At 40.6% G+C, this 13,692-nt stretch overlaps 1 protein-coding gene across 5 annotated transcripts in view; it reads right to left on the reverse strand.

Annotated features, from left to right (window-relative positions):
- Positions 1-13,692, reverse strand: part of PATJ (PATJ crumbs cell polarity complex component) — a 381,060-nt gene that overhangs the window by 97,260 nt on the left and 270,108 nt on the right. For 4 of the 5 annotated variants that reach the window (XM_024989560.2, XM_024989558.2, XM_024989557.2 and 1 more), the window contains 1 exon segment: positions 9,046-9,138. The exons of the other annotated variant lie outside the window; for it this stretch is intronic. In XM_024989560.2, the coding sequence (XP_024845328.1) occupies positions 9,046-9,138 (93 nt within the window). 5 annotated transcript variants of the gene reach the window in all.

Genomic DNA, 13,692 nt, shown 5'->3' on the forward strand with positions numbered 1-13,692 from the left:
GTGGAATATACCTGGTAAACACATATATTACCTTGCTGTTTATTTTATTACAATTTTTGCAAAGACAGAATATGAGACTCTGTCCTGCCGCCGCCATCTCTCCCAGACTGCCACTGCTTTTGCTGCAGTAAACTCCCAGCCAGACCATCAGCAACCATGCTGGCCGCTGTCCAATCTGATCACTCACTACAGTTCAACTACAGTTTAGAGTCCCCTCCAAAGCCCCCCGTGGCTTCCCTCTGCCGTAAGTGGAGAGACCATCTCATCAGAGTGGCCTGGTTATTGTCATCCTCTCCGGTTTAGTTCCCACCTCACCAGTTCTGGCAACCGTGAATGTTGAGAATGTCAGTTTTCCAGACCCACTGTGGCTCTAAGGTTGCCTAGCTCCCGCCTTTGTTTCTTCTTTCTCCCACTGTCAGGGAGCACCAGCTTCTCCTTCAGATCTCAGTTCAGTTTTCCCTGGAAGAGACCTCCCCAGGAAGGTCAAATCCCCCTATAATATGCTCTCTTAGCACTAAACACCTCTTGTTCTTGGCTTTGATCAACGTTTAGATTTCAATCTATTTGTAACATTACATGATGTCACTGTCCTAAGAAGACTGTAAGCATCACAAGAAGAGAGACTGCGTCTGTTTACCTTCAGTAGTATCTTCCCAGGAACCAGCACAGAGTGCCGCAATGGGCCAAACACAAGAATGTACGAAAATAAACTCAGGCTTTAATTCTGATGGACAAAGAAGTCAAGCTCTTCTGTTAGGGTGCAGATTATTAAACACTTGCAAAAAGTTCCAAAAGGTGGCGAGATTATACATGAAAAGCTCCTTGCATGGGATCATATTACAGTTATTTAACAGAATCACAGAATTTCCGGTCTAGAGCTTGCTTAGAATAATATTTCTGATTTGAGGGACTTCTCTGGTGGTCCAGTGGCTAAAACTCCAAGCTCCCAATGCAGGTGGCCTGGGCTCAGTCTGGTCAGGGAACCAGATCCCACATGCCACAATTAAGAGTTTGCATGTTGCAATGAAGATCCCACATGCCACAACTAAATACACCCTAAATGCCACAACAAAAAGCAAAGATCCTGCGTGCTGCAACTAAGACCTGGAACAGCCCAATAAATATATATTTTTTTAATTTCTGATTTGATTTTAGTTTGTGGAATGTCTATCTTCTGTCTTCCCCCTTTCTTCTTCCTCCTGTAATTTTAAAAACATCTTTATTGAGACATAATTAACATATCATAAAATTTACCCATCTACAGTGTACAATACAATGGTTTTACGATTCAGAATTGTACAAGTGTCATCACAATAGAAGTTTAGAGCATTTCATAATCTCTGAAAGAATCCCTGTACCCATTAGGATCACTACCCATCCTTCAGACATAGGCAACCACTAATTTACTTTCTGTCTCTATTGATTTTTATTATTGTAGCATTATGTATCAGTACCTCTTTATCTTTCACTATTAAATAAGGGCATCCATTGTGAGTATACCAGGCCTTCCCAGGTGGAACTAGTGGTAAAGACCCTGCCTGCCAATGCAGGAGACATAAGAGTCTGTGTTTGATACCTGGGTCGGGAAGATCCCCTGGAGGAGGGTATGACAACCCACTCCGGTATTCTTGCCTGGAGAAATCCCATGGACAGAGGAACCTGGTGGGCTACAGTCCACAGGGTTGCAAAGAGTTGGACACGACTGCAGTGACTTAGCATGCACACTTGCAGCCGGTGGACATTTGGGTTGTGTCTATTTTGAGGCTACTATTAATAATACTGCTGTAAACATTTGTGTACAAGTTTTTTTGTGTTATATAGTTTCATTTCTCTTAGGTACATACTTAAGGGTAAAACTGCTGGGTCACATGGTAATTCTGTTTACTATTTTGAGGAACTACAAACCATTTTCCAAACTGGCTGTGTCATTTTACATTTCTACAAGCAATATAGGAGAGTTCCAATTTCTCCAAATCCTTGTCAGCACTTGTATTATCTGTGTATTTATTTATTGTCTCCTAGCAGGTGTGAAGTGGTATCTCATAGTGGTTTTTGATGTGCATTTCTCTAATGGTTAATGAAGTTAACCATCTTTTTATGTGCTTATTGGCCATTTGTATGGAAAACTGTCTATTTAGATCCTACCTATCTTTCAACTGAGTTGTCTTTTTATTATTTTGTTGTAAGGAAGTAACTTTGAAATCATTTTACTGGCTATTAGTCTCTGTAACAATGTGGAGAAGGAGACAGACAAACAAAAAAAAATGTAAATTAGTTTTATATCAAGGAAGAAAACTATAGAATGAGACAAGATTAGAGATCCAAAGAATGTGCTAACCATCAGACAATTGTACTCATCTCCCATGCTAGTAAGGTTATATTTAAAATCTTGCATGCTAGGCTTCAACATCATGTGAACCAAGAACTTCTAGATGTCCAAGCTGGGTTTAGAAAAGGAAGAGAAACTAGAGTTCAAATTGCCAACATTTGCTGGATTATAGAGAAAGCAAGGGAATTTCAGAAAAACATTTATCTCTGTTTCATCAACTACACTAAAGCTTTTGACTGCATGGATGATGATAAACTGTGAAAAGCTCTTAGAGGGACAGCAATACCAGACCATCCTACCTGTCTCCTGAGAAACCTGTATGCGGGTCAAGAAGCAACAGTTAGAACCCTGTATGGAACAAGTGACTGGTTCAAGATCAAGAAAGGAGTATGACAGGGCTGTCCGCAGTCACCCTGTTCATTTAACCTATACTTTAAGCACATCATGAGAAACACAGGGCTGGCTGAGTTACAAGCTGGAATCAGGATAGGTGGGAGAAACATCAACAACCTCAGATATGCAGATGATACCACTCTAATGGCAGAAAGTGAAGAGGAACTAAATAGCCTCTTGAGGAGGGTGAAGGAGGAGAGTGAAAGAGCCGGCTTAAGACTATATATTAAAAAAACAAAATTGCTGCTGCTGCTGCTGCTGCTAAGTCGCTTCAGTCGTGTCCAACTCTGTGCAGCCCCATAGACGGCAGCCCACCAGGCTCCCCCGTCCACGGGATTCTCCAGGCAAGAACACTGGAGTGGGTTGCCATTTCCTTCTCCAATGCACGAAAGTGAAAAGTGAAAGTGAAGTCGCTCAGTTGTGTCCTACTCTTAGCAACCCCATGGACTGCAGCCTACCAGGCTCCTCGGTCCATGGGATTTTCCAAGCAAGAGTACTGGAGTGGGGTGCCATTGCCTTCTCCAAAAAAAAAAAAAAAAAAAACTAAACTAAACTAAATCATGGCATCCAGCCCCATTACTGCATGGCAAATAGAAGGGGAAAAGGTGGAAGTAGTGACAGATTTTCTCTTCTTGGGCTCCAAAATCACTGCGGACAGTGACTTCAGCCATGAAATCAGAAGATGATTGCAGGAAAGCTATGACAAACCTAGAAATGTGTTGAAAAACAGAGACATTACTTTGCCAACAAAGGTACGTTTGGTCAAGGCTATGGTTTTCCCAGTGGTCACAAAGAGTTGTGAGAGCTCGACCATAAAAAAGGTAATACCAAAGAATAGATGCCTTGGAACTGTGGTGCTGGAGAAGACTCCTGAAAGTCCCTTGGGCAGCAAGGAGATCAAACCAGGCAATCTTAAGGGAGATCAACCCTAAATATCCACTGGAAGGACTGATGCTGAAGCTGAAGCTCCAGTCTTTTGGTCATCTGATGTGAACAGATGACTCACTGGAAAAGTCAATTAATATTTATTGTTTGAAAATAGATCACACAGTGATATATCTGATGTTCCAAGGAAGGTTATGAGAACTATAAAGTGACAAGAAGATGGGGTTTAGAAGCAAAGAGAACTGAGTTTGAGTCCCAACCATATTATTCCAGCTGTGAGATCTGAGGAAAAAAACTTGCCATCTCTTAACCTCAGTATCTTTTCCACAGAGTAGGGCTAATAACAGGTGCATCATTGGGTTAAATAAAATAACCAGTAAGAAAATGCCTGGCACAGGTTAGCTTCTTGAAAAGTCTTAGTTTCCTTTATTTTATGCAACATTGGTTTGGAAGTCTATATAACTTCATCTACCAACGTGAAAGGTAATTTTCAGAATCTACCTATTTCTATGCCAAAATTTTCTGTGTTGGAGTTCAAGATCGAGACCAAAAGGAAGTGAAAATAACAAAGTTCAGATCTCAGTGTAACTCTCTTGCTGCCCCTTGACTCGGTTTTGTTCCGTTTGAGTCTCGCTGAGAGGCAGTCCTGCGTAGTGGTTTGGAGTGCAGGCTCCAGCCTCAGAGCACACAGGCCTGGATCCTAGCTTCACTGGGTGATTCTTTAGGCAACTTACTTACTTAACACTGCAGCACCTCAGTTTTCTCATCTTTTAAATGAGGATAACGCTAGTACTAAATTCACAGGACTATTATGTGAACAAGTTTAGAATAATGCCTGCCACACAGGCATTCAATAGATGCTGTCTGTTATCAGCGATTGCACTTTGGGGGTTGAAAAATTTTCACTTCAGTTTTCCAAGTTACACCTAATGCTTCACGTAGAACAGCTAATCCTTATCTGACTCACCTTTAATGCTTTAATCAGCATAATATCATCAGCAGCAGCACAACTCCCTCTTAGACAGTGATTCCATGTACTCTGGCATAGTTCTTCGTGGTACTTTATAGTTACTAACTCCTTACTCTCACAATAACCATTATTTTCTTTCTCCCATCTTACAGACACAGAAACTGAGGCACAAAGAGGCAAAGCCATTTGCCTACAGTTACATGGCGAGTAAATAGTGGAATCAGGATTTGAATCTAAGCAGAATGGCTCTAATCTCTGCACTCTTAATAATTTAGTTATATTATCCACCCAAAAGTATATTAACACAGATGCCCCCAACATGATAAAGACATAAGTTTATACCCCAAAAAGTAAAACAATTATTTTAGGGATTCATGCTCTTCTATGTCAAAATACCAGAGAGAAACGGACCCTTCAGGATGAGGACCAGCTCTTCTAATTTCTAGTTTTGTGATTTTTCACTAAGCAGCTTAAGGTCTCATCTGTAAATCAGGGAAAAGTAACTCCTGCCCTACTTCTTACATTGGGCTATTTTGGGGATAAAATTGAATAAAATCACAAACTAGTATCTTATTTGAAAAACTAGATACTAAAAAAATTAAGCTAATAATAAAAAAGACTGTTTCACAAATTGCAAAGCTCTGTACAAATAGTTGGTTTTTTTTTTTTTTTTTTAAGTTCCTTTGAAAAGGCTTAAAAAATAGTCTTAACAGGCTCTCACCTAGACTTCTGAAATAGATTCCAGACACTACCCTGCCTCCAGTCTCTCACAATCGGAATCTATGCTTCACAAACCATCATCTGATCGGTTGTCTAAAAACAAGCTATTTTCCCTTTAAAATATATTTTAGAGAAATCAAATATCTACTAAAGTTATTATAAACTCCTTGGCTGTGAGTCTGGGGACTATGGAGATATGGATGAAAGCAAATCATAACTGAAGAGTAGGAATAAGCACTGGAATATATGGAGACTCATGGCTTAGTCCTAATTCTGAAAACAGGTAATCTTGGAGAAGCAATTTAATAGCCCTTTGGAGTATAATTTCTCATAGGTAGCACCTAGTATATGTGTGTATCTATGTAGTTAATGAGATATTTCTTGAACACTGAGCATGAAATAATGAATACATTAATCTATAATCCATAGTGTAAGTCATAGCTCTGTGACTCTACTATTCAGATTCTATTGCCCACTGTACAAAAGCCTAGTCTTTAATCTTAACTCTACCACCCTCGCTGTTTGATTCACCTGGTGAACCTCTCCTGCTCACTTCAACCTCAGCAGTCAATCACCTTCTTATCTGTAAAGGTTCACCTTAAAGGCCAAGAGTCTAAGAAACCATCCCTAATCCCTGAACAAGATGGTTTTCCATCCTCTTTTGAACCCCTGTAACATTTTTTCTCTCTCTCTCTCCAATATATTTCTGCCTGGTCTGATCTTCCAGACAACAAATTCTATCTTCACTGATGCTCGAGGGTAAGCTGCTTAAGAGCAAGGCCTGTGTTTTTCTCCTGGTTTCTCCTGTAAAGGCCAGCAGTGATTGATGAGACATATGCTCCTACAGGAAACAAATAGTTTCCCTTTAGAGGGTTAGATCTTACTGTTTCCAACTGACTTAAACTAAGGTGAGAGGAGTCAAGACCCATAAAGATCACACGCTGTTTTCTGACAAGGCGCATCAGGCAACCACCCTAGAATGGTGCAGCAGCACAGGGATGCTCTCACCATCACATAATAGAAACAATCAAATAATGGACGAATGATGAGAAACTGCTATTAATACAGCTGACCCTTTAACTACATTGGTTTGAACCATGTGGGTCCACTTACACAGATTTCTTTTCAAGTAAATACTAAGCCACAGATCTGAAGGAACCCCAATCACAGTGGGCCTTATAACTATAAGCTATACACAGATTTTCCACTGTGCAGAAGATTGGCACCCCTAACCAACACATTTTTCAAGAGTCAATTGTACTTTATAATGAGACAATAATGGATATGTTAGGTTGAGCCTGATGAAATTTTTACCCTCGAGAACAACAATTTGATATAATTTAATTTGCTAATTTATGTATTATCTATCTCCCTTCCCCCATTTACTCATGAATAAGTCTCTACAAATGCAGGCATTTTGGTACATTTTGTTCACTTTTATATCTCCATTGCCTGGAACATAGTGGCAACTGGCAAATATATTCTGAATTAATGAATGAACTTACTAAGCACCAACTATGTGCCTATACTCTATACTTTATTGCCTATTTGTTTCCTCACCCTGATTACTCCCATTCTTCAGATGAGTAAACTGACACTTGATGAGGTCTAACTAGCCCAAGTTAAACACAATCTTAAGCAATAATTTATGCTAAGTCATTTCTATTTATGCTATAGAAGTTGTTCAAATTCAGGCTGCTGCTGCTAAGTCGCTTCAGTCGTGTCCAACTCTGTGTGACCCCATAGACGGCAGCCCACCAGGCTCCCCCATCCCTGGGATTCTCCAGGCAAGAACACTGGAGTGGGTTGCCATTTCCTTCTCCAATGCATGAAAGTGAAAAGTGAAAGTGAAGTAGCTCAGTCGTGTCCAACTCTTAGCGACCCCATGGACTGCAGCTTACCAAGCTCCTCCATCCATGGGATTTTCTAGGCAAGAGTACTGGAGTGGGGTGCCATTGCCTTCTCCTCAAATTCAGGCTATCTTTCCTCAATTGACTAGATCATGCATATTCTGTTGGAAATGGTAAAAATAAATTACAGAATACTAAAAAGAGGTCATGGGGGAAGGGAAAAATAAATACCAGTCAACAAGTTTGGGAAGGCTTTTATTCCTATTAAAATGCAGCATGAAACAATATCTAAAAATTACTCCCAGCCTTTCATGTCCTCTGCCTGTGCTGCCTTCTTGGCAACAGGGTAGATGATAGATGGCTTTTGTTTGCAGCCTACAACTGAGCCTCTGTGGGACTATCAGCCTCTCCCAACAAGCAAAGGAGTGTTCTCACTCTTTTCACCGTCTTCTCCATGGATGAAATCAGGGTCTCACACTTACAAAACCCTATTTCTTTAAAAGACGTTTCCCTAACCTACCTATGGAAAAACAATGTCCAAAAGAACAAGTTAGTAGTATTTTTAAATGAAAGAAGGAGTTTGAGTTTGAAATGTGCTGATGTTCCTCATCCCCTTTCAGTGCAAAGATGCAGTTTATTGTTTGGAAAAGGAATGGTGTAACCCTGGAACACTTTGCTCAAGAACAATGGTCCTAATCTGTTGTTCCTGATGCCTCATGTAGGATTTGTGTAAGAGTGGACCTTGATAATTTCCACTTTTGCTTAAATGTCCTTTTCCTTCCTCCTGAATCAGTTCATTTTCTAGGACATGGACCCTAAGCCAGTCTGATATATATTTTCTAAAAGTTGAAAGAAGATAAATGGATGATTTTTCAAAATCCTTCAAGTAAAATGAACAATTCTATGCTATCATAAAATCACAGTGACCCTCCCAAGTGATTAATTCTTTGAGATTCATAAGAGATTTTGAAACAGAGGTGGGGTAAAGCCCACATGTCTTTTGAGAACTTGCAATCTAACCTTGGAAGTGCCAGGCTACAAAACAGGAAGGTAGATTATGAGCAAAGGCTGGGAGTCAGGCCAAATGAGATCAGTCTCCAGGCCTAGGACAGACTAGTGACTGGCCTCTGGCAAGTTAATTAATGTCCTTAAGCAAGTCTGCGCTTCCCAGGTAAGGAACTCGCCTGCCAAGGCAGAAGAAATCGTTTAATCCTTAGTCAGGGAAGATCCTCTAGAGAAGAAAACAAAAACCAGTCCAGTATTTTTGCCAGGGAAATCTCTTGGACAGAGAAGCCTGGTGGGCTACAGTCCATAGAGTCTCAAAGAGTTGGACATGACTTAGTGATTGAACAACAACAAGGCAAGCTTTCCTCATGTGTAAAAGAAAAATATTGCCACCTACACTATGAGGATCAGAAAATAAATGTAGAACACAGCACAGCACATGGTATACAGCAAAAGCTCCATAAGTATTAAATAACAAGATCTCAATTAGGTAGGACACATAAGGAGGGAAAGTTCTCTAAAATTGACTCTCTCCTAATGCTCTAGCCCCTGGGTAAGTTTAAATAAGTCTTATTATAAACAAAGGAATACATTTAGTATCTATTTCTTTGCCTCTAGAACTAATTCAGCACCACCTTAGCCTAAAGAAACCCAATTTAAACAAGATTTAAAAGAGAGATTGCTTCTTTAGTCCCAGACAGCACAATTCAAGAAAGCAGGAGGACGCTCTGTTCCTTAGGTCATTCGCTATGTGGATGGGTCATTCACTATAAAGAATAGCTTCCGCTGTCTCAGAGATTGAGATTCAAAGAGAAGTAAACACAACAACTGATCCAAAATATAAACAATTCATCCCTAAAAGGAACATTGGATGAAATAACCAGGATTCTCACCAGTTTGGAGCTTTCACTTTCAGGAGATTGTTTAAGACCGACTTCGAGACTGGAGTCTTCCTCACCACTAACCAGTTCAGTGCCGCTCTGATCCTATGAGACATTAAAAAAAAAAGTGGCAAAGATGTCATTCTTCACTCACAGTCACCTAAACTGTACTTTATCAGAGTTGCTTGCTTTATTGTTGTAGTGGATATTGTGGATGTGGTTTCCTCTTTTCTTCCTTTCCAGGAGAAGGCCTTTCTTTTTTTTTCAGATATCTATCTGTGGCTCAGAGATATACCTAAGAGAAAGCTGATCCCTACTCTCTGCCCTGAATACTCATTGGAAGGACTGATGCTGAAGCTGAAGCTCCAATACTTTGGTCACCTGATGGGGAGAGCCAACTTACTGGAAAAGACCCTGATGCTGGGAAAGATTGAGGGTAAGAGGAAAAGGGGATGACAGAGGATGAGATAGTTGGATCACCGACTCAATGGAGATGAGTCTCTGGAAGATTGTAAAGGACAGGGAATCCTGGAGTGCTGCAGTCTATGGGGTCGCAAAGAGTCAGACATGACTGAGTGACTGAACAGTGATGACGACTCTCTGCCCCCAGAGTAGGCCTGATTGTCTTAAGGCTAATCCCAATTCTTTTGGCCAATGATTCTGCCAGGAATGGGTATGTGGTCCAGTTCTTGTCAGTGAGGCACCAAGAGAGGTTTCTTAGAGACTTCTGAAAAGGTCCTTCCTAGATCTTAAAAGAATCACAAGAAGTCCCCATGGCTCCCAAATTAACAAGAGAGCATAAAAAGCAAATAGCCACGGACAGCCATCCCATAGCCAGAAGCAAACTAGATTGAATGACAGAGCAAAGACAAAGATGGGAGAACTGGTTCTCTCATGACAAAACCAGGGCATTGCACCAGCCAGACCTGACGCTCAGCTTTATTCTTAGCAATCGTTTTAAGGAGAATACACTTATTTTGGGGCTTCCCTGGTGGCTCAGACGGTAAAGCGTCTGAGACCTGCAATGCAGGCGGGTTCAATCCCTGGGTCGGGAAGATCCCGTGGAGAAGGAAATGGCAACCCACTCCAGTAATCTTGCCTGGAAAATTCCACGGACTGAGGAGCCTGGTAGGCTACAGTCCATGGGGTCACAAAGAGTCAGAGACGACTGAGCAACTTCACAGTCACAGTCAATACACTTATTTATTGCTTCAGTCAGTCTGAATTAGCTATGCTGTCCTCTCCAGTCAAAACTTTCAGAGACATTGGCTTATCTTCTGCACAAGGCTAAACTATTTGATAAAAGCTTACATTTATCTTGTTTATCTCTAAAACTTAGGTACTGAGTACTCTGCCTAGCAGATGGAAAACATTTGATAAATACTGGGTTAGAATACAGTACTTGCTTTCTTGATGATTCTTTTCTGAAAATTCCTAAAAATATTTACTTAATGTAAATGAGACATCTGGTAATAATAAGCCATATTAAAATTCCAAGGCACATTAGGCATCTTCTCAATTGAATTATGATATATTAAATATTATAGTTATTTGCTTTGCTTTCTGTGGGCATATAGAGGAGAATAAGGATAATAAACAGACTATCTACATTATATTTATATGGATTTTTATTTTAAAACACCACCATCTGGGATTATTACAAATTCAGGTGGGACTGTTTATAGAGAAATTGTTTTGATTTTGAGACATTCAACATCATAATTTAAGAAGTACAAATTAAAGCAAAGATATGACATTCTTTCATCTATCAAATGGACAAGCAAATAGAGAACATTCAGTATTAAAAATGGTGCAGGGAAATAGGAATTTTTGCACACGACTGAAAGTGTAAATTAGCACAATCTTTTCAGAAAAGAGCCCCACACAGCATATAGATATCAGTTCAGTTCAGTCACTCAGTTGTGTCTGACTCTTTACAACTCCATGGGCTGCAGCACACCAGGCCTCCCTGTCTGTCACCAACTCCCAGAGTTTACTCAAACTCATGTCCATTGAGTCGGTGATGCCATTCAACCATCTCATCCTCTGTCATCCCTTCTCCTTCCACCTTCAATCTTTCCCAGCATCAGGGTCTTTTCAAATGAGTCAGTTCTTCGCATCATATACACATAGATGCAGGGGAAATACTTGCAAGCATATAGCACAAAATTTTTAAATTGTGTACTTCTGGGGTGTAGGATTAGGGATTGGGGAATTTTGCCTTAGTTATTTCTACACTGTTCAATTACAGAAGAATTAGTATGTATTAAAGAATTAATTGATGCTTTCAAATTGTGGTGCTAGAGAAGACTCTTGAGAGTCCCTTGGACTGCAGGAGATCAAACTGCCAATCCTAAAGGAAATCAACCCCGACTATTCATTGAAAGGACTGATGCTGAAGCTGAAGTTCCAATACTTTGGCCACCTGATGGGGTGAGCCTAATCACTGGAAAAGACCCTGATGCTGGGAAAGACTGAGCGCAAGAGAAGAAGAGGGTGACAGAGGATGAGATGGTTGGATGGCATCACGACTCAATGGACATGCGTTTGAACAAACTGTGGGAGATATTGGAGGACAGAAAAGCCTGGCATGATGAAGTTCACGGGGTCACAAAGAGTCAGACGTGACTCAGTGACTGAACAACAACGAACCAATTGCCTGTTATAAAACAATAAAGGAGAGTTATGAGAAATATCCAGAAGAAAAAAAAATTCAAGAAGGTAAGTAGCATGGGCTTTAGAATTGGCCAGATCTGAACTCAAGTCTCAACTTTGCCATGAGAATTATAAGATTATCTGCAAGTTACTTTCTAAATCTGAGTAGAGTACACTCATGAACAACGTGAGGATTAGAAACACAGATCCTTCCCACAGTTGAAATTTCGTGTATAATTTATAGTTTTCCCCCTGTATCTGTGGTCCTTTGGCATCCAATCACAAATTGGGTAATCCAGCAGTATTTAATACCGGAAAAATCTACGTAAGTGGACCCACAAAGTTCAAACCATGTTGTTCAAGTGTCAACTATACTTTTTTTTAAAGTATAGATTAAAATATCAAGTTAAAAATACTACCCCATCAGGTTGTCTTAAAGAGTAATGCACTAACTTCTAAAATGTCTATTAGCACAACACTAGTTGCTGCACTCAATATGCCAGCAATCTGGAAAACTCAGCAGTGGCCACAGGACTGGAAAAGGTCAGTTTTCATTCCAATCCCAAAGAAAGGTGATGCCAAAGAATGCTCAAACTACCGCACAATTGCACTCATCTCACACGCTAGTAAAGTAATGCTCAAAATTCTGCAAGCCAGGCTTCAGCAATACATGAACCGTGAACTTCCAGATGTTCAAGCTGGTTTTAGAAAAGGCAGAGGAACCAGAGATCAAATTGCCAACATTCGCTGGATCATGGGAAAAGCAAGAGAGTTCCAGAAAAACATCTATTTCTGTTTTATTGACTATGCCAAAGCCTTTGACTGTGTGGATTACAATAAACTGTGGAAAATTCTGAAAGAGATGGGGACACCAGACCATCTGGCCTGTCTCTTGAGAAACCTATATGCAGGTCAGGAAACAACAGTTAGAACTGGACATGGAACAACAGACTGGTTCCAAATAGGAAAAGGAGTACGTCAAGGCTGTATATTGCTGCTGCTACTGCTAATTCACTTCAGTTGTGTCTGACTCTGTGCGACCCCATAGTCGTAACCCTGCTTATTTAACTTATATGCAGAAGACATCATGAGAAACGCTGGGCTGGAAGAAATACAAGCTGGAATCAGGATTGCCGGGAGAAATATCAATAACCTCAGATATGCAGATGACACCACTCTTATGGCAGAAAGTGAAGAGGAACTAAAAAGCCTCTTGATGAAAGTGAAGGAGGAGAGTGAAAAAGTTGGCTTAAAGCTCAATATTCAGAAAACTAAGATCATGGCATCTGGTCCCATCACTTCATGGCAAATAGATAGGGAAACAGTGTCAGACTTTATTTTTGGGGGCTCCAAAATCACTGCAGATGGTGATTGCAGCCATGAAATTACTGCTTACTGCTTGGAAGGAAAGTTATGACCAACCTAGATAGCATATTGAAAAGCAGAGACATTACTTTGCCAACAAAGCTCCATCTAGTCAAGGCTATGGTTTTTCCAGTAGTCATGTATGGGTGTGAGAGTTGGACGGTGAAGAAAGCTGAGTGCCAAAGAATTGATGCTTTTGAACTGTGGTGTTGGAGAAGACTCTTGAGAGTCCCTTGGACTGCAAGGAAATCCAATCAGTCCATCCTAAAGGAGATCAGTCCTGGGTATTCTTTGGAAGGACAGATGTTGAAGCTGAAACTCCAATACTTTGGCCATCTCACGCGAAGAGTTGACTTATTGGAAAAGACTCTGATGCTGGGAGGGATTGGGGGCTGGAGGAGAAGGGGACAACAGAGGATGAGATGGATGGATAGCATCACCAACTCAATGGACATGAATTTGGGTAGACTTCGGGAGTTGGCGATGGACAGGGAGGCCTGGCATGCTGCGATTCATGGGGTCGCAAAGAGTCGGACACGACTGAGTGACTGAACTAAACTGACTTAAGTGCTATTAATTTTTATTTTTAGCTTTTTGTTGAGACAGGCTTTGTTTATGACCTGTTTCATGTAGTTATAA

The sequence above is a fragment of the Bos taurus genome, chromosome 3, assembly GCF_002263795.3.
Source record: "Bos taurus isolate L1 Dominette 01449 registration number 42190680 breed Hereford chromosome 3, ARS-UCD2.0, whole genome shotgun sequence".
Taxonomy (NCBI): domain Eukaryota; kingdom Metazoa; phylum Chordata; class Mammalia; order Artiodactyla; family Bovidae; genus Bos; species Bos taurus.